Source organism: Phodopus roborovskii, unplaced genomic scaffold, assembly GCF_943737965.1.
Source record: "Phodopus roborovskii unplaced genomic scaffold, PHOROB, whole genome shotgun sequence".
Lineage (NCBI taxonomy): Eukaryota > Metazoa > Chordata > Mammalia > Rodentia > Cricetidae > Phodopus > Phodopus roborovskii.
In genome coordinates this window covers 8,015,776-8,037,867 of record NW_026126469.1, presented here as the reverse complement: position 1 = coordinate 8,037,867, position 22,092 = coordinate 8,015,776, and the positions used below count along the sequence as shown (strand labels likewise).

The following is a 22,092-nucleotide window of genomic DNA, read 5'->3' as shown; positions in this document are numbered from 1 at the left end:
GAGTCATAACAAAGACACTGGAGAAAGGCGACCTGAAACGCTGGACATAAGACATGGCAAGTCAAAATGTAAAACTGAAAGTGTCAGGAGAGGAAGTAGAAACAATCCAACAAGGAGAGAGATAAAATGAAAGGTGCTGGTGGGAAGTCCAAGATACACAGCACTCTGAAAAGATCCAATTCACGGTTATTACACAGAAGGACAGATCTCATTCGAAAGGCATAGAAAGCATTTCCAAAAGAATCACAACAAAGTTTCCTAGAGTTAAGAAAACAAATGCCAGCCTAGATACAGGAGGGATTTAGGATCCATAGACCAGGAAAGGCCCTCCCTGGTCATGTCACAGTTAGAATGCTAGACACAACATGAAGTAGACTGACAGTGGGAAGCAAGAGGAACACCAGTCAAAGGGCAGCCTTAATACCACTGACTAATCAACAAACGTTAAAATCCAGAAGGGCTTAGTGATGATGGATTTCAAGTTTTAAAAGTTACCTGCCAATGTGGAGTAATATATATAGGCACAGTTACCTACCATAATTCAAAGAAAAAAATTTTTAAAAACCTGATAATTTATGACCATGCCAAGCCAACTCTGCAGAAGACAGTTAAAGTGATCCCGACTAAAGAGGAAAAAAAAAAAAAAAAAAAAAAAAGAAATCTACCCATAAGGCCGCAGAACAGATGAATCATGCTAGAATTAAATACTAAGAAAGGAAAACCCCAAAAACTACAAACCTAATAAAATGACAGGAATTTGATAACCAAGTTTAGTCTTAACAAATATAGGAAAACTGAGGTAATTGCTTATATTTCATCACAATGGACTATATATACAAATGAACATCAAGAGAGACCCTAATGCATACACTCACTGATGTATGCTACTGAACGGTGAATGGGTCCTAAAGAAAATAAAAACATCCTCAGAACCGAATGACAAAGAAGATAATGTTCCCAAACCTCTGGGACACAATGAAAGCAGCCCTTTAGGGAAGTTTATAGCTCTGAATGCTGATGAAGAAATCAAAGACCTTTCAGGTAACTAACTGAATTCACCTTAAAGGTTTCTTTGGGGGGAAAAAAAGGAGTAAGTCAAACCTCAAGTAAGTAGACAGAAAGAAATCATTATGATCAGTCCAGAAATTAATGATAGAAATGAAAAGAAATACAATGATCATTGAAACAACCATCTGTAATGAGATTTGGTGCCCTCTTCTGCCTGTAGGCAGAACACTGTATACGCAATTTAAAAAAAAAAAAAAAAAAAGAGTTGGTTCTTTGAAAAAGATAAACAAAATTGACAGTCCCTTAACCAAACTAACCAAAACAGAGAAGACACTGCCAGACAGTAGTGGTGCATGTTGGTAATCCCAACACTTGGGAGGCAGAGGCAGGCAGATCTCTGTGAGTTTTAGGCCAGCCTGGTCTACAGAGTGAGTTCTAAGACAGCCAGAGAGAAACCCTGTCTAAGAGACACCAACTCAGATAATTAGAGGTGAAAAGGAGCCATCACACCAGATGCCATTGAAATTAAAAACATCAGATCTGGAGGCTACAGATGGACAGCTCAGTGGGTAAAAGCATTGGCTGCTTTTCCCTAGGACCTGGGTTCAATTCTGAACACCCACATGGCAGCTCCCAACTGTGTCTCAGTCTAATCCCAGGGACCTGAAGCCCTCTTCTGGCCTCCTTGGGTACTGCACAAACATGGTGCACATACATACATTCAGGCAAAACAACCATTCACATCAAACTAAAACAAGAAAATAAAACTTATACAAAACTCCAGGTCTTCTGTTGAAAATCTATATTCCACTAAGCTAGAAAAGCAAAAAGAAAAACGATTTTCTAGATGATATGGCTTATCAAAACTGAACCAAGATGAGATGAATAGTTTAAAAAGATCTGTACCATGCAGTAGGACATAAGTGGCAAGCAATTAAAGCTCTCCAACAAAAAGCAGTCCAGGCCCAGATAGGTCATGGTGACATTTATAAAACCTTCCAATGCTCCTCAAGCCACGCCATACAAAAGAGCACGTCCAAACCAAAGACAGATAAAGACATGGGGGTGGGGTAAGGGGACGAACAAGTTCATTTCTCTGATTAATTTAAACTAAACACTTGCAAACTGAATCCAAGAACAAATCAAAAAATCATTCATCATGATGAACTTGGTGGTGCAACTTGACCACAGATACAGAAATGCAACATGTGTCAACCAGTAAATGTTCTAAGTTACACCAATGGAACCAAGGACAGAAACCCCAAGTACATCCTGATGTAAAAAGCTCTGACAAAACCCAACACTCCTTCATGTTAAAGATTCTGAAAAACTTGGATTAGGGGGAAAAAGATCATAATACAATAAAGTCTACATAAGATAGCCTACACCCAACATGATAGAAAATGAGGAGACACACAAAGCATTCCCACCAAAATAAGGAACAAGACAGAGTGTCAAACTTTTCCACTCCTACTCAGTACTGGAAGCCTTACTGGAGCAAGACAAGGGAAACACATAAAAGGATACAAACAGCAACGGAGGATGCCAAAGGAGGCCCATCCTGCAGATGCTATGATTTTATACATAGGAGTCCCTAAAGACACCACCAGAAAATTTAGAACTGATACACATTCAGTGACAGGATACAAAAGTGACACACAAGTCCTTCCTATACATCAATGACAAAGAAATTGAAATTTTGGAAGCAATCTAATTTGTAACAGTCTCAAAAAAAAGAAAAAAGTACCTTGGAATAAACCTAACCAAGGATATGAAAGATCTCTAAAATGAAAACTTCAAAACACTCAAGAAAAAAATAAATAAAATCAAGACACTAGAAGATGTAAAGCATGGAAGCATGTTCATGGATCCGAAGAATCACTATTATGAAAATAATATCTTATAAAACCCAATATAGACAGGGCAGCGGTGGCACACATCTTTAATCCCAGCATTCAGGAGGCAGAGGCAGGTGGATCTCTGTGACTTCAAGGCCAGCCTGGTCTACAGAGTGAGTTTCAGGACAGCCAGGACTGTCACACAGAAAAACCCTGTCTTGAAAAAACCAAACTCCACCCACCTCACACCACACCAAAAAAAGCAATACTAAAGAAAAACCAAACCTTATTTGAAGTTATATTACAGATCTATACTAATAAAAACAGCATGGTACTGATGGAAAAACAGATTCAGTGACTGAATGGGATACAATAGGGAACCCATGCAACTTCAGACACTTGAGTTTTGACAGAGATGCCCAAAATACACACAATAGACAGCATCTTCAACAAATGGTATTGAGAAAACTGGCTATGTACCCACAAAAAAATGCAACTAAACCCTTCCATCTCTCACCCGCACAAAAATCAATTCCAAGTGGATTTAAGGCTACAACCTAAGACTGGAAACTCTGAAACTGTTAGCAAAGAAAGGAGTATACTGTAAGCTACAGGAATAGGTAAAGACTTACTAAACAGGAGTTGAACTGCTCAGGAAATAAGGTCAAACATCCACAAGAGTGGTCTCATGGAATTAAAAAGCTTTTGTAGAGGAAAGGAAGCTGTCGACTGAGTGAAGAAAGAGCCTACAGAATGAGAGAATAATATTCAGAGGATCTGTTTCTAGAAGATACAAGGAAATCAAGGATCTACACTCTGAGAAAAGCCAATTATTAGAATGAACTGAACAGATTGTTCTCAAAAGAAGACAAATGGTTAGTACGCACCTAAGAAGTGTTCAACATTATTAAAACTATTCTGAGACCTCACCACACTCAGAATGGCTGTGGTAAGAGACAAATGACAACAAATGTTGGTGTGTATGCAAGGAAAGCAGGCATAATCAACTGTTGGTAGAAATGTAAACTGGTATAGCCACTATGGACATGAGTGTGGAGCTTTCTCAAGCTGCTAAAAATAATACTTCCAGCTATATATACCACTCCTGGGAGGTACCCTTCAGGCTTTATGTAGAAAAGCATACTGTGTGATTTTACTAGGAAATCTCTAAGCAGGAGACAACATGTGTTTACAATTTAACATCTTTCATAATAAATACTGTAAGGATACTATAAACTATACTATATACTATAAACTATTTAGTGTCTATTAAATATTTCTCCTCTATACTTTTATCTAAGCTAACCATAAATAAAAGATCTACACTAAATTGTTAAAAGAAAAACTGAGCTTTTGTTAATAACTTCTTTTTATTAGTTTTTTGACAATTTCATACTATTTTGATCATATTTGTAGGAATTAAGACCTTGGCTAAAAATTTCCCCTGCTGCCCTCAGGGCAGGCAGCTATAACCTCAGGAAAAGAAAAAAACAGGCTTACTGAGGCAAGGTGTGCCTTTGTTCTCCGCAACCTTGAGTTGGGGCCCCCTACAAGCGCCCTAACCAGTCCTTGGAACCTGAGATGACTAACCACCCCCCTCCGCTTCCCCCTCCTCCATCTGGTGCCAGGGTATATAAGCCAGCCCCCAGAGTAAAATAAAATTAATAAGAGTCTTCTTAACATCAAGCAAGAGTCCTGTATTATCAATCTCAATACCCTCCGCAGTAGCTAGCCCTCCCCCAACCCCCTGAGCAGGCACAGCAATATTCACTTGCTTCCAGCAAGTTCTCCCAGATCCATCCTCTCTTTTCCTACTCTCCCAACTTTGTGTCCTTTTTTATTAAAATAAACAAAACCATCATACCCAGTTTGTGCTACCGATAAACTTTTGGATATATATGGCTTTCTTCTGGAACATGGTCAAGCTACTGGGGATGGGGTGGGGTGGTACTGTACCTTTAAGACAATGGACTATCTCAATAACAATTCTTTGTAAAATGAATGTAGTATGTCTGTCCATCCTTACTAAAGTTAAAAGCAGGAGTTGCATATGTAGCTGCCAAAAGTTTCAAAGACATCAACTGTAGGTTGTCACTGATGTGACAAAACACCACGAAAAAGCAGCTTGGGGAGGAAAGAGTTCATCTGGCTTACACTTCCACACTGTACTTCATCACTAAAGGAAGCCAGGACAGGAACTCAAAGAGGGCAGGAACTTGGAGGCTGATGCAGAGACCATGGAAGGATGCTGCTTACCAGCTTACTCAGCCTTCATTCTTATAGAACGCAGGACCACCACATCAGGGAAGACACCACCCACAATTGGCTGAACCCTCCCCTATCAATCACTAATCAATACACGCCCTATAGACTTGCCTACAGCCTGATCTTATGGAGGTACTTTCTTAACCAATGCTGACTGAAACACCTCACCTCAGACTGAAGACTACTGTACATTATCAACTCCGTTGCTTTTACTGTAGTTTCCTGCTCCTATAGAAACAAATTTGTCTAATTATAGAAAACAGACTTTTACTGCTTTTCTATCCAGCATAAAAGTTTCAAATGAATATATCTCTGGGTTGTATTATGTTAGGATGTCTGATTTTAAAAACTGCTGTTTGGGCTGGGTGATGCACACCCTCAATCCCAGCACTCAGGAGGCACAGACAGGTAGATCACTGTGAGTTTCAGGCCAGCCTGGTCTACAGAACGAGTTCCAAGACAGCCAAGGCTACACAGAGAAACCTTGTATTGGAAGAGGGAAAAAAAAAAAAACTGCAATCATCAAAATGGCTCAGGGAGTAAAGGTAGGAGGTGCTGCCAACCCTGACCACTTAAGTTCAATCCCCAGGACCCACTTTTTATTAGAAAATGTTTGATGGTATCCTACTTTACATACTTACGTACCTAGGAACACACAGAAATTTCCCAGATGAAAAGAGAAGTGGGGAATGTTTAGAACCCGCTCTATACCATCCATCTATATGTACTTCCTGTCCTATTAGCAGACTATAAGGATAGCAGAATATTTATGTAAAAGTAACAATTGTTTTACTTAATAATGGCCCGTAAAGACAAAAATAACAATGCAAAGGAGGTTCCTGACACATGGGAAAACATAAACTTTCATACTCTGACACAGGTTGGTTCTGTACTGCCTGTAGCTGTAGCTGCTCACGGGAAACATACTCCTGACCACAACAGGAACTACTGTATGTGGAATACTTGCTTTCACAAACCAAACACTTTATAAATTAAATATCCAAGTTCTATGAAATGAGCCCCACTCTCAGAAAATACAGAGACACAAGCTAACTTTAGGATCACAGGCCAAAACTATCTGGCTAACAGTTTAAATTTCATGGAAGTGTAATTCCAGTTAGGATTCTAGAGGATACACCTGACAATGAAATACCTGCAAAGTTGCCTTCCAGGATCTAGCAAACAGAAACTCTCAGCTGAGATCAGTTCCTAGGTTTGTTTTAGACAAAAAGGTGGATTTAACGGAAGTCCTGAAGAGAAACACTTCCTATCATGACATATTACGTCATAATTATGTGTGAAGATAGGATTAAACAGAAGAGAGATTATCCAATGGAGGAAAACAGCACTGCAGTGAGACTTTTGGACTTTACTTACAGAAGAATCTCACAGATCCTGTGGCCTTTCTGTCCCATAGAATCCAGATATTTAAGACACTTTTTTCTTAGGTCCATCACCTATATGGGAAAAGGCAAAAGTCCTTAGACAGACATCCTTTTTTGTTGTTTGAACCCAGCCTGGGTAAACACCAGCTCCTCCTCTCTCAGCTTCCTCCCTAAGTACTAGGATCACAGCATGTGCTTCCATACCAATGCCAGCAACATTGTAAACAGCAATAGTAGCATTTTAAAGATTTTTATCATGTAGCAATATTGAACAGATTTAGGAACTTTTAGTTAAAGTTATAAAATATCCCAGACTGTTTGAGATTCCTATACAAAGGCCTAGAAGCTACCCATCAGGCATCAGTGATCCTCCTGGCATGGGATTCTGCACCTGCACCTTTCCTCCTCAAAGCACGTCTGTAGCTATCAAGCTGAACCCAATGCTTAGAACTCTGCAGAGCTTGCCTCTCACACTGTTGGCCTTTCAGTCACTGGAAGAGTGACAGCCACCTATGTTGTTGAGCAGACATCTACACTAGGGGTATAATTAGAAGTAGAGTCCTTTCTTATGGGTTCAGGGATTGATCTCCCAAGACAAGAAAGGAAAGAAGTGGGGACACAGGAGGGGGGGGGGAGAAAAGGAGAAAGGAAGGAGAAGAGAAGGTCAGGGAAAGAATGGAGGTGAGGAAGGGAGAAGAAAGAAGGGGAAGGAGAGAGGAACAGAATGAGGAGTCTTTACCCAAGCTCCAGCAATTAACCCTCTCACTCACCACCAGGCTCCAATGCACCTTCCGATGAATAGGTACCAGAACAAGTTCTTGTTCAAAGAGATTTACCCCTTTGGTCCATCTTTTCACTGCCTGGTAACCCCCAGACTTTAATTTAGGGTAGAAGAATGTACTGAATGCATGAAGTGCTGGATAGCCTTGCTTCTTACTCCTTTCCACTAAAAGATTCATGTAAAAATTAATGACCTGAAAAATACCAAAAGATTAACATTTGGAACATGGCAAATACATTAAAATATGAAATTCCTACCTAAATCAGAAAGTGAGATGCTTAAAGAAAGGACAGTCCATGAAAAGGTCAGAAAACAACTGCAGTACAAATGAACACACAAAGCAAGATGAAGGCTACAGACTGAGCTCAACAGAAGTGCTTGCCTAGGACATGTAAGATTCAATACTGGATTCACTTCCCAGTACTGGGCCATCCCCATACAAGAGAACCAGCAAGTCATGTGATTATAATTTTGAAGCATATGAATCACATTTCAATGTAATAATGAAAAGGTATGTGCAACCGTTACACAGAAAAATGAACTATTCACTATAGCACTTGCATCCAAAATATACCTTAATTCAGATATATTTCCTGGAAGGAGAAATGCCAAAATATTTATGAAACTTTTGACCAATATAATTTCTTCAAATATAAAGTAGTTTTCAAAAATGTTAAGCATATTTACATTTAAATTACATTTACAAATGACAGTATTTTCATGTAACTAGGCTTGTGACATAGGAAAATGGAGTAAATGAGAAAATTCAAGAACAGAGCAGTTGGGTTAACTGAAAAAGTAGTAAGAACTAAGCCAGTTTTTGCAGAGTAAGTACTGATATAGACAGCAAATGCACATTGAGTGTAGGTTCCCATGGAGGCCAGAGAGATAAGATCCTCTGTAGCTGGAGTCAGGCTGTTAAGTCAAAGGATGTGGGTGCTGGGAACTAAACGAGGGCCTTTGGAAGAGCAGCAGGCACTCTACCTGCTGCATCATCACTGCTGTCCTCTCTCTAAACACTTATACAGGACCCTAATGCTCAAGCACCCTACCCACAGATGAGACCACTCTTATAAAGACACTGAAAGGAGAGAGACGCACTGCCCCCCCTTCCCATGTGAGGGTCCAGCCCCACTCCCCATCATTGTACCAACAGCAGACAGTGATGCTGTAGGCATTGAGGCTAGGCTTTGTAGTCATCAAAACTGTGGGCAATACCTTTTTAGGGGGCTGAGGGAGAGGACGAAGTCTCACTATATAGCTCTGGGTGGCCTAGAACTTGCTATATAGACCAGGCTGGCTTCGAACTCAAGAAATCTCCTTGCCTCTGCCTCCTGAGTTCTCCAGGTAGTAAAAAGTGTGTGCCACCACACCCACCCCAATACATTTTTAATGAGATGTTTTGCCTTACATATTACTAATCAGGTGATGCACAACTCAGTGGGAGAGTGACTGCATAAGGTCCTAGGTTCAATTTCCAGAAAGAAGAAACAACAAACAAAACAAAGAACACCTAGTGCTAGTGGGTTCAAGACCTGTCTTGATTTATGGAAGGAACATAAGGCCAGTTTGGACAACTTAGTGGAAACTTACCTCAAAATAAATAGTAAAGGAAAGACAAAGAGGGCAGAGGATATAGCTATAGCTCAGTGTAGACCACTTGCTTGTCTAATGTGGGAAACCCTTAGTTCAATCCCCGGCACTGAAGAAAAAAGGCAGCAAAACAGAAACTGAAGTTGCTTCCCCAGCCCCTCTTAACTAGGTAGAAGTCACATTGATTCTAGTCAGTAGAATGACAGTCAAAGCAGAAACAGAAGAACTGACCTCATCATTGAGCCACTGATAGTTCTTTAAGGTCTGGATATCTCCCCGAGTAATTCGCAATTTAAAAGCGCTGCTCAGGATCTCATCTGGTGGACCATGGCCGAGGGCATTACTGATCTCCTTTTCCATGTCCTGAATTAGAAGGTCCAGATGGGTTAGCATAGAACCACTATCAGGTAACATAAGCCTCAGACTGATTTCTGAGAAAATCCACTATTCAAGATCTATTACACTGCAGTGTAACAACATTTACATTTACAACTATAAAACAGCCTAAAGCTGAGCGGTGGTAGCACACACCGTTTATCCCAGCACTCAGAAGACATAGGCAGGTGGATCTCTCTGAGGTAGAGGCCAGCCTAGTCTATCTAGTGAGTTCCAGAACAGCCAGAGAAACCATCTCAGAAACAAAACAAAACAGTCTTAATAATGGCTATTTTCCTTGAATTATCTTAATGAATTATACAGTTAAATGTATATAGCTTATGAACCCAATCAAAATTATTTATTATTTTTTCCTCTTCACATAACTTTGTTATTTTATAACTTGATATCTCTACCTCTGTCACAGTTAGCTTAACAGGACCTAGAGAAAAGAATTATAGCCAAGGGTTAACATTTGGCTGCCCTGTGGGCATGTCTGTGAGGGAATTTTAAGTCAACTGATATTTGGGACCCAGAAGAATGAAGATGCACAGCTGAGTACAGGCATATGGTCATACATCTAGTCAGTGTCACTGTCTTTGCTCTGGACTGTCGATGTGACACAGCTAGCTGGAATGCATGCACTCACACCTGAAGTATGAGCTAAAGGGTAACCCTTCCCCCTGAGTCACTTTGTGTCCAGCTATGTCATCATGGCAATAGAGATGAAAACTACAAGAACTGCCTACAAGTGCACTGTAGGCACTACACAGATCTCTGCTAAGCAGACACACCACATGCACCAAAGTAACAAGGGAAGAAGATCCAGTATGAGGAATCCCTTTAAAATAAGAACCTTTAACTACTTTCATTTCCTAGTGTTTTAGTAAACTTTCACTATATTCATGTATGGTAATCAATAAAAAAGGATGTCTTAGAAAAACTGTAATTTTGCTGGGCATTGGTGGTGTACACCATTAATCCCAGAACTTGGGAGGCAGAGGCAGGCAGATCTCTGTGAGTTCAAGACCAGCCTGGTCTACACAGCAAGTTCCAAGACAGCCTCCAAAGCTACACAGAGAAACCCTGTCTCGGGGGAAAAAGAAAAAGAAAAACTTAATTTTACAAATGCACAAATGCTCAATACATTCATTCTCGATACCACATTTTAAAACTCAAAACATGTGTAGGGTAGGAAAACAATCAATTACAGGCAGACGTGACAGCACATGCTCACAATTATAGCAAGACGATTGCCATGAGTTCCAGAACACCCAGCTAAGAACCAGACCCAGTTTCAAAGAGAAAAAAACCCAAAAACCCAAAACCAAGTATACTTGGTTGTCCACCAAGAACCTTCATACAGACTACAAATGGTCAATGTAGCAATGTAAATAGACCTGGAATCCAATTTTGTTTTTGTTTTTTGAGAACTTCACATATTCACTCCTTATGTGGGGAAGAAACTCCTCAAAATGAGTTTAGAGAAACTGGCGGGCCTAAAAGAGGGTAGTGCCTTATTCTGATCCACACAGGAACTATACCTCTGTAAGTTCAAAGAGATCTGTTCTCCTCTCCTTCTCTCGGCTTGGGAAGTTCTTTTCCTTTGCCTCGAGTCCTGATACCTTCCTCCTGAGTAAGCCATTGCTCCCACTTCCAAGGCGAAGCCTGGCAGACACTTCTTCCGATAGATCAGGCTCCAACTGGTGTCCCCTTGTCTGACCAAAAAGAGTTTCAACATTGACATGCTTGACTTGCACATACATACAATACACTCTACACAGATGCTGCACACATTAGAAAAGAAGATATAAAGCTGACTTTTTCCAGTTTTAACTGTCAGATTGTCATTTTGGGTGGTAAATAAGTGCATAAAAACATATTTGGTAGTGAGAATGACAAGGCACTGTGAAGCCACACAGCCTCTATTCCAAGTGCCTTCTAACTGTATGGTTCACCGAGATGCACAGACTTTGGGTCTGCTTATTTTTCATGTATGTGATTTTTTATAATAAGGTTTACAAAATTAAGGAAAATGTCAAATTCTGGCATTAACTTGAGAGAGAGAAAGAGAGAGAGAGAGAGAGAATGTATGAGAATTAGCAACTCTCCCAACCGTAAAACAGAATCAGCCAGTTGTCTGCCCTGGCAAGGGTGAGCGGAAGCTACACAGTTAAACAAAGACCCACAGGGCATATCAATTGCAAACTGAACCACTCACCACCATTCTTCAGGGACTAGGAAGGAAAGCATTTTCAGTTCCTATCCCAATCGAAAGTGTAGTGAAAGCATGTTTGTAAAGTTTAGAAATATAAAAGATAAAAGGATGAAAATACAGCTTAACTCTCTAATGACCACTAAAAGTCTAAAAGTCAGAAATTTAGAAAAAGTCCATCAGCATGTATGTAAAAATCACCCTAGCTGCATGCAAAGCTCAGGAAAAAAAACCACATGAAATAGCTTGATCACGATGACTGGTTTCTGGATGATGATATTATTATTATTATTATTATTCATAATCACCTAGTTTCTGAAGAATGTTGTTATCCACAACAACAGTCTGGGAACTGTTATGGGTCATCCTGTCCACAAAGAAAATTAATAACTAAAAGATGGGACTCATAGCAAGAAGGGAAAGACAGAGAAAACAAGAGCCTCTGCCAATATATATAGATAACTCCCTGACTGGAAAGTACATTCTCCCAGCCGCTCAAGGACAAGGCTACTGAGCCCACTGGTTCTTGAGAAAGAAAACCCCCTAACCTTGCAGGTGTGCTAAATCTCTAACCTAGGAAACCTTACTAACCATCCAAGTTTTAAACTATCCCATGACCTTGCTTTTAGGCCTAGTGAAAGTAACAGGCTAGCTTTGAAACTGGCCTTGTTAGCTTTAATGTAAATCCTATAAAAGCTATCTCAATTCGGCCCTCGAGGTCCTCAGTCCTCTAACCCTGTGTGGCATATGACTGTGGACCCCAGTGCACTTGTAATAAAAACTCCTCATGCTATTTGCATCAAGACTGCTTCTCATGAGTGACTTTCCTGAGTGGGAGCATGAAGGTCCATGCTCTGCAGGTCTTACAAAGGTATAGCCTGCAGTGTGTCATACAGAGCAATCTACTTCTGTTCTTATTCAAAGTCAGCTGTGTTTAGTTAAACCTGCATCAATTTATTTATTCCTTTCTCTGTATTGGGGTTGGAACCTAAGATCTTTAACATGCTAGACAAACTACCACTGAACTATAGTCTAGTCTTCTATTTTACCCTAAATACTCAAAACCCACACCTTACCAAAAAAAAAAAAAAAAAAAAAAAAAAAAAGTAAGTGTATTTAGAAACAGAACTTTGGAGTAGAGCCACAGTAGTCTCAAGATACCAGTGAGCATTCTTCATTCTTGCTGACTGCCAGGTAGTCCTATCTCCTCCTCCTCCATTTTATAGAAAGAACAGCTCTCACATTACTGTCTAGACTTGGTCCTCCCCAAGTGCTAAGATTATGAGCATTCTTTGTTTTAGCTAAACAGATGATAAATGAGAATTAAACACAAAGAGTCAATCTGGAATCACTGGAAACAGAGCATTAGATAAGGGAATATTTTAAGACTTATCACTTTTGTAATCCTATGTAACTAAAATGTGAGTAATATAAACATTCAGTTGCATTTAATTAAGAAATCAATTACTGTGTGGAGTAATTTATTAATCAGGAGACAGAAGCAAGTGGATCTCTACAAGCCTGAGGCCAATCTGGTCTATATAGCAAGCTCCAGGCCAGCCAAAGCTATACAGTGAGACTGTCTCAAAAGGAAGACGGGGGGTGGGGGGTGGGTGGGGGGGGGTGGGGGGTGGGGGGTGTGGGAAATACTTCTGCCAGATACTAAGTGTTTAGCAATATACTTTATTATTAATAAGCTGAATATGGGGGGGGGTGCTAGAGAGATGGCTCAGTGGTTAAGAGCACTTATTGCTCTTCCAAAGGTCCTGGGTTCAATTTCCAGCACCCACATGGCAGCTCATAACTGTCCATAATTCCAGTTCTACCTACATACAGGCAAAACACCAATGCATATAAAAATAAATGAAGTTTAAAAAAAAATGAACTAAATGCCTGAGTATGTTTACAGAGTTCATTGAAACACTGATTCTAATACTTACACTAAAAGTAAGCCAGGCAATGGTGGCACACACCTTTAATCTTAACACTCAAGAGGCAGAGGCAGGTGGATTTCTGAGTTCAAGGTCAGCCTGGTCTACTGAGTTCCAGGACAGCCAGGACTGTTACACAGAGAAACCTTGTCTCCAAAAAACAAAACCTTCTTTGTTTCTTTACAAAAATTTACCAAGGGCTTCTACTTACACCTTCCTTTTCAAATCGGAGTCCCACCACCTTCTCCGGATCAGCTTTTCCCTTTGAGTACCTAGAAAGGAAACCATCAGAGTTGTAGACTTCTGCTGTTTAGCATGGTACATATTAGTTCTAGAAGCAAAATATTAGTGGTGCACATCTGTAATCCCAGAACTCAGGGAACTGGAGGCAGGAAGATAAGTTTCCCAAGGCTACATAATTAGTTGGAGGCTAGGCTGGATTAAATGAGTGCTGTCTCAATTTTTTTTTTTTAATTTTAAAATTAGGATTAACTAATCTCTAAATAAAAGTGGTCTTGCGAGTGCTGACCGTACCCTGTCTGTTTCCTGGCCTGCCATAAATAATCTGTACCATTCTAATGCTTTCCTCACTATGACTGACTTCTCTCTCTACTGTGAGCTAATTAAACCTTCCCTCAAGTTGTGTCTGCCAAGCACTTCAACAGCAATGGAAGGAAGTAGCATGCAGGACTGGGGCCTGAGAAGTGTGCTCCCTGTTGTGACTGAACCTCTCTGTGGACCTTACAGTGTAGAACCAGACTGAAGAATTGGGGAAATGGAGGTCCGGGTGAGAGAGAGATGCTCTAGAAGCTGAAAGAAGAGCTGAATGGGAGACTGAGGGGCTGAGAAGACCACAAAGTCCACAGAAATGCCGACACTAGACTGCGCTCACGAAGGTCAGATGGGGCCATTGGTACTGGAAGGTGAAGAATGGCTCTATTTCTTCTACAACCTGGAACCTTCCCTGAGAGTGATTTTAAAGAGGATAGAATGCAGGAAGAGGTGGTATATCCCTGTAAATCAACACTCAAGGCAGAGGCAGAAGGATCATAAGTTTGAGGTCAGCCTTACACAGTAAGACCCCCATCTCAAAAGACTGGAAGAGGGGGCTGAGGATGTGGATGAGTTGGTAAAATACTGAGTTTGAGTTCAACATCAATGTAAAAGCTGGCTGTAAAAACACATGCTTATAATCCCAACTCTAGGGAGGAGACAGGAGGCCGAGGCTTGCTGGCCAGCCAGTTTAGCCAAATCAACAAGCTCCAGGTTCAGTAAGAGCCCGTGTCTGAAACTATAGAAAACGACTGAGGAAGAAAGACGTCTAATGCCCCCACCTCTGACCCCACATGCATACACACAGACCCCTCCCTGCCCATTCTCAAAAGAGGGGGAGGGGAAGCAGTGACAAGCTAAAGTGACAAAGGAACTTTAAAGGCAGTTTAGCAGTCAGGATGTGTCATGGCTATGGCAAAAGCTTTTAGCCAAGCTTATAGTAAGACTTAAAAGGAAACCTCAGAGCCAAAGGATCAAAGTAATAGACAAGGATGATGCAATTATTCAAAAGATTAGTACTGCAAAAATCACCCCAAGTCACCCATCCCCCAAAAAAACACTCAGGTACTCTTCCCTAGAAAAAACTGGTCACAGGCTTAAAGCATAACTCTGTGACCTCGTCTTATTTACTGCTTTACTGTTAGCAGAGCAGTCTCTTTGTTTTGTGTGTTTTTGGTACTCTTACAATTACTTCACTGGAGGAAGTGGCACAAGTACAAACCCCAGGGCAGCCTCAGGAGGTTGGCTCTCTCTACCATGTGGATTCTGGAAACTAAACTCAGGTCTTTAGACTTGGTGGCAAGCTCCTGAGTCATCTTGCCAGGCCTGCAGAATCATTTTGAAGACTGCCTCAAGAAAGGTGCCCTCCTTGCAGAGTGCTGCCTGTGGTCACCCATCTAAACACTCAGAGGCAACAGCCATTGTGGTCCAAGGGAGCTCAGCTATTGTCAAGTGGTAAAAGACCTAGATATTGTCCATGTGATGAACTTGCGATAGTTAATCACAACTGGATTTAAAACTACTAGTAGAGGGCTAGAGAGATGGCTCAGAGGTTAAAGGCACTGGCTTCTCTTCCAGAGGTCCTGAGTTCAATTCCCAGCAACCATATGGTGGCTGACAACCATCTATAATTCAATCTGATGGCCTCTTCTGGCATGTAGGCAGAACACTGTATACATAATAAATAAATAAATTTAAAAAACAAACAAACAAAAAAGCACTATTATACTGGATGTGTCTGTGAGGGCTTTTTAAGAAGGAATTAACTGAAGGAACAAAGCCCACTCAGAATATGAGTGCCACCATTCCAGAGACTGGAAGCTGGGAGGAGGCTGGTTACAAACCAGCCTTCCCTTTCTTTACTTTCTTATCTACCCTTACCTTGCTATGCTTACCCTATGAAAATGGGCTGAACCCTCAGAGTCAAAATACAACCTTCCTCTATTACAGTGCATCTGTCAGGAACTCTGCTCATGGAATACAACTAACGCCTACTCAATTTATCTGAGATGGTAATACAAATAAGCCTTTTGAAAAGTGTAAACCTCAACAAACGTTGAAAATTTTCCTATAGGATTTCTGTTTGGATACTGATATACCAATTTCTTTTTGTTTGTTTGTTTTGTTTTGTTTTGTTTTTTCAAGACAGGGTTTCTCTCTGTAGCTTTGTAAACCAGGCTGGCCTCAAACACAAAGATCCTACTGCCTTTGCCTCCCAAGTGCTGGGATTAAAGGTGTAAGACACCAATGCCCAGCACCAATTTCTTTCTACTCCTAGGAATATATAAGATTCACAGCCTGTGGATGACATCCACTAACTAAACGTAGTGAATTATGCACAATAATTATCTCATTGTAAGTTCTCTGAGGATATGTTTATGCCTTCCTGAAACCCATCCAGGCACATAATTTATAAATAATAAACACTTCCATTTCCTTAAAATAAATTGAGTTTAAATAGTCCTCTAAACTAATGGTCAGCAGATCTTTCTGAAAAGGACCCAGGAATAAAATTTCAGGTTTTGTGGCTTCATTCACACTTCTTTATCTCTGAGGTTTATGTATAAAAAACAGAAGGACCAGCTTTGGACCCTCTACCAATGCTGGCAAAGTCTGCTATATATAAGGTAACAACCACCCAAAATCCTAGGACAGCAGGACAACATTCACTGTCCCTATGTCTGATGCAGTGCCCACTGGCAATGCCACCCAACCATACTCCTAAGAAGCACCTGCTTCCTCAAGTCCCAATGGCTACCAGATAAGGGCAGCTTGAAGTATCTGACTTACAACTATTTACCTACTCACAGTGCTAATTAGTTAGCAGACCGATCCACAATTCCTCAAGGTTATTCATAAATGTAGCTTGTAAGGAGACTTATTCTAAATGAAATCTTAGAAGTAAATGGGCCACGCACCTCTTCTCACTTCTCACTGAACAGAGAGGTCCCCTTGTTTCAACAACTCTGTCTGTGGGAATGGAAAGAAAGATCCTTTATTAGCCAATCACAAGTTGGAATTTCAACTGTCAGATTCAAAGAATCAGAACATTTGTTTGCACTTATGCGAATGTGAACTCCAAAGACATTGGCTGCCTCACACACAAGCATGTAAAATACATGTGACTTTCTCTTCCTTCAATATAATTTTGAGCAAACTGATACCAGATCATTTGATAAGCAAGTCATTAAATGAACAGTTATTGGAGAAATATAAAAAAGTTAATAGGAAGTAAATAATTTTAGTCTATACTACCATACAGGCATTTCACACATAATCTTAAAGCAACTTTCTTTTTTAAAATAAAATTTTCAGTACTAGATTAAGTGCTAGCCAATGCCTTGAAGCCTGACAGTATTTTACAGCCTAGTCCACCACCTTTGAGTAGTGTGCCAATTTTCAACCGCACATGCATGCTCTCACACAAACTGAGGTCAATGTCTTAAGATAGAGCTAAAGCTGGAACTCACACTGTTTTGGAACAAAGTGGGCTGTTCTGACTCCATGACTCTGCTCTTCCACCCAGCCTTTGGTCTTTAATGTGTCCATCTGGCTTCTCTGAGAACTTAGACAAAAAGATGAAGTAAGTTAAGACCCTAGTCACACAAAAGACGAAACTAACATTCCAACCCACAGCACCAAGATGACAACAAAACCCACAATATGCAATAATCAAAGATAAAACACCCAAATAAAGTTTGCTCTTTCTGCATTCAATAAGCTAGACAATCCTGTGATTCAATTTGATAGTTCTATACTTCACGGACTCTGTATTTGCAATCACTTGTTAAAATACCAGAACTGGATTCCTGAATTTATACCTTCCTGCCCATTCCTCCAGATAATCACTTCCTTTTGCTACTGTTATCTATGTCCAAATCATGGGCATATTTAATTGACAAGCAACCACATAAACAAAGTTCTTATTTCTAAGTAGAGGAAGCTAAAATTCAATCACTAGATGCCTCAGACTCTCGTGTGTGTGTGTGTGTGTGTGTGTGTGTGTGTGTGTGTGTGTGTGTGTGTGTAAGGAGGAGGAGAGGCTGTAAGGAAATAGAAAAAAAAAAGGGGGGGGAGTCAGGTGACAGGAGCAGAAGAAAAGGAGCTGGGACAAAAGCAGAGAGACAGATCCTGTGGGACATGCCTGTATTGAGCTCAGAGGCTGGGCAGTGATCTCTTTCATGCCAGGTGGTGGTGGCACACTCCTGTAATTCCAGCACTTGGTAGGGAGAGACAGTCAAATCTCTGGGAGTTCAGGACCAGCCTAGTCTACAGAGCGAGTTCCAGGATAGGCTCTAAAGCTACATAGAGAAACCCTATCTCAATAAGCAAAAACAAATACCAAAAAGGACACAACAAAGAATTCACGAGAGTTGGATGTGTTTTCCAATGGATATAATTCCACCATGTGGGAAGCTGGGGTTGAAACAAAAACAGGGATGGGGGTGGGGTGTATAGGCAAAGGACACCAAAACAGAAAATTCCATTTTGTAAACTGCCACACTACAGTGTCACACAGCTAGCTATCTTCACACCAGCACCTCTCTAGAAACAGGAGAAACAAATACATGCTAAGGATACACACTACAAACAGTACATGCTATGGATACATGTCAACAAAGGAACCATGCCAAGGATACATGCTAACAAAGGAACCATGCTAAGGCATGCTAACAATGCACTCATCTTGTCAGCTCTTACCTATGGTGTGAAGCTACAGGAGGGAGAGTGTTTCCATGACTACCTTCTTTAAGTCGTTCCAATAACTTTCGATATTTTTCTCTTTCATCCTTTTGGACACCCTGAAGAAAAAAGTATGCATGGTGAGTAGCAGAACATGAAGCCAAACCAAATCAAACCAGACTGGCCAGTGAGATGCAGCCCACAGATGGACATTATTGGGGAACACTGTTCTTTAAGTTGCTTTAATTAAATACCAACTTTATAAAGGAAAAAAATTTAAATCCCAAATCCTGACCTCTTTAGGAAAAAGTGAATCAACAACTTGGAGCTGTCCCCTTTAGGTAGGCCATTCCTTTCCACCCTACTTCACTCGTTTACGCTGTCTGCTAGATCAGTGGTCCCAACCCCTGGAGGGTTAAACAGCCCTTTCCCAGGGGTCACCTAAGACTACCTGCTTATCAGATATTTACATTACAATTCATCAGTAGTAAAATTACAGTTATGAAGTAGCAATGAAAATAATGTTATGGTTGGGGTCACCACAACATGAGGAACTGCATTAAAGGGTCACAGCATTAGGTTAACAACACACTGTGCTAGGTCTTGAAGGCATTTGCGTCTTTAACAGAACTATGTTGAACGAAATTGAGTTGACCAGAAATGAACAGAAATAATCCACTTGGTAATCAGAGTCCACATCCCCATAACCCTGCACGTAACCCTTCAGCACCTCGTCCAGCTGACCTGGCCTGGCCTGGCCTTCCTGAATAGTAAATGCTTCTCAGTCTCCACTGTTGCCTTAAATGCTGATGGCTTTGCCCACATCTCGTCTCACACTACATTCTTCCCCTGAATAATCTTATCAGCTCCCTTGAATTAAATTACATCAATATGCAGAAAATTCAGAAATGTGTCTCTAACCCTGCCTTCTTCTCAAACTTCCCATCACCTATATCCAAGAGTCTACAGGAGAGGTCTTCTTGCGTGTTTCACAGGCACTTTAAACAATGTCCAAAACTGAAGTCAGCATCTTCCCCCTAAACACACAGGGTATCTTGGTCAGTGACATATATTTATCTAGAGCTGAAATCTGGGCCTCAGGTTTTCCCTGTATGCTATGTATTATTATTCTCAATTAGCAAACGTGTCCTTGCTAAGACTGACCATTGTCCTGGATCTGTCTGCTTAGTCATGTCTCAGATCTCCTGAAACACTCAGGCTTTTTTTGGAAATGCACAGAGGGCCTCTGGCCCACTATTCCCTTGGCCTGTCTGCTGAACTATAAGTTATGTAAAACTCCTGAAGGTAGGAGCCAAATCTGGGATTCATATCCCGAATTACTATAAACTAGTGCAGTATCTGGGACCTGAATAAATATTTGATGAACAAACAGCTCCCAAACCATCTACCAAATTAAAATAATGGATGGTATTGGGAAGTGGCAGAGTCAGAAATTATCATCAACATTGCTGGAACAAATGAAGGTCTCAAGAGAGACAGGAAGGCCTATCTCCTCATTATACTATGCACATCATTTACCACCTTTACCCAATCACAGCTACTTTAGGAAGGGCGTGATGGTACATTTGCATCCCAGCACTTTGGAAGCAGAGTCAGGCACATTTCTTTGAGTTAGAGGCCAGCCTAGTCTACATAGTGAGTTACAGAACAGCCAGGACTACGCAGAGAAACCCTATCTTCAAAAACTAAAATTAAAAAGCAATCTCTTTCTAATAAGGCTCTTTCCTTCTTTTCAGTGGACCTAACATCTAAAACTGACTGCATCATGCATGTCTATATGACTCCATTATGCGTGTCTACAGTATCTCTAGGTACCTAACTGTACAGCAACAGTACTTACTGTGAGTCAAAGCAGGCTGGGGAGGCCAGAAAGGGACAGGATGCTGGGACATTTATAGTCACTGTACCCTTTTAGTACCTTTTAAATTGTATGCCATAGTACACAAATTATTACTCAATAGTCATTAAAAACATTTAGGATATCAGGCTAAAAGGGCTTACCTCCTCCACAGTACAATGGGGACGCCTCACACCCTTGCCACCCTCTTCAGAAATCATCTCTGTTACACCCTGCTCCTGAGGTTTCCATGTTAAGGAACTCTCTGGATTGCTTTTGCTATGGCGACGGCCACTTGGTCTTCTATTATAGCCTTCTGATTTCAATGTAAAACTGGAGAATAAGAGAGAGGGGGAAAAAAAAAAAAAAAAAAAAAAAAAAAAAAAAACGGTATCACTGAATTGGGATTTAGGTTCCTAGGTAATCCAATTATTCTGCTGTTCTAGTTTAAGACTGCAAGTTTTTAAACAACCAACCATCATTAGCAAAAGTTAGATATCCCAGCACTCCACTAGGGAATTTCTGTTCTGGTCACTAGAGCTGTCATATGACTGCCCTCCTCCTCATAGCTAGGTTTCCAACCCTAGCCCTAGATTTAGTTCCTTACAACACAAATCTCTCTCCCTAACAGTGTACTTTTCCTTTACTCTATGTGCACCACTGAAATTATCAGCTACATGCTAGCAAATTCTATGCTGGGACAGTACAGCATGCCTATGGTAATAGCCACTCAGATGCTGATGCTTAAAAACTGCTTTAAGCCAAGAATCTAAAACCAATTGGCCAAGGTAACAAGACTCATCTTAATTTTTTAAAAGTGTGTGTCAGGAGTATAGGTCATTGATAGATGTTCAAGGCCCTGGGTTCAATTCCTAAAAGGAAGAAAAGGGGGTGGAAGCGGGAGAGGAAAAGGGAAGGGGGGAGGAGAAAGAGAACAAAATGGAAAGGAGAAAAGGACAAAGAGGGAAGGGGTTAATGATTAATAAAAATAACCCCACTGCTGGTGACAACACCTGCATCCTCTCCTTGGTATTGCCAATGGCACAAACTGATACCATAGCTCTTGGTAAGTGCTTTGAAAGGGATATATCATGCCCATATGCTATTTTCACAAAAACACTGTACTATTTCTAAAAACATCTACTGTCTATGTTAAATTTAAATACTAATGCCATTACAAGGAAAGGTTATGGAGACATGAAGGATTAAAGCAGATTTCTTAAAAGATGAAAACCAAATAGTATACATTCCTGACCTGTATCCTGGTCCTGGATAGGGAAAATTTAAGTAAGACTTACAAAAAAAAAAAAAAAAGCCAAACTTTATAACCTATAATTATCAATATTTCCACCCTTAAGAAATAACTAAGAAAAGAAGCAGGAGTCCAAGTGCTAACTCTCAAATGGTTCAGAAAACACACACACACACACACACACACACACAGAAGAGGGAGATAAAGTGGATGTAGTAGAGCACAAGTCAAAACAACAAAAGGAAACGCTGAGCTAAATTGGCATGCATGGGGGCTGGAGAGATGGCTCAGTGGTTAAGAGCACTGGCTGCTTTTCAAGAGGACCTCAGTTCAATTCCCAGCACCCACATGGCAGC

The 22,092-nt window shown here is 40.6% G+C and overlaps 1 protein-coding gene across 4 annotated transcripts in view; it reads right to left on the bottom strand.

The window, feature by feature from the left end:
* Nucleotides 1-22,092, bottom strand: part of Senp2 (SUMO specific peptidase 2) — a 43,167-nt gene that overhangs the window by 6,304 nt on the left and 14,771 nt on the right. For all 4 annotated transcript variants that reach the window (XM_051191195.1, XM_051191196.1, XM_051191197.1 and 1 more), the window contains exons 6-14: nt 20,649-20,817; nt 18,645-18,745; nt 17,414-17,508; nt 16,862-16,913; nt 13,603-13,663; nt 10,790-10,963; nt 9,102-9,233; nt 7,267-7,470; nt 6,489-6,568 (exon numbers count right to left, since the gene is read on the bottom strand). In XM_051191195.1, the coding sequence (XP_051047152.1) occupies nt 6,489-6,568; nt 7,267-7,470; nt 9,102-9,233; nt 10,790-10,963; nt 13,603-13,663; nt 16,862-16,913; nt 17,414-17,508; nt 18,645-18,745; nt 20,649-20,817 (1,068 nt within the window). The remainder of the gene's footprint in view (nt 1-6,488; nt 6,569-7,266; nt 7,471-9,101; nt 9,234-10,789; nt 10,964-13,602; nt 13,664-16,861; nt 16,914-17,413; nt 17,509-18,644; nt 18,746-20,648; nt 20,818-22,092) is intronic.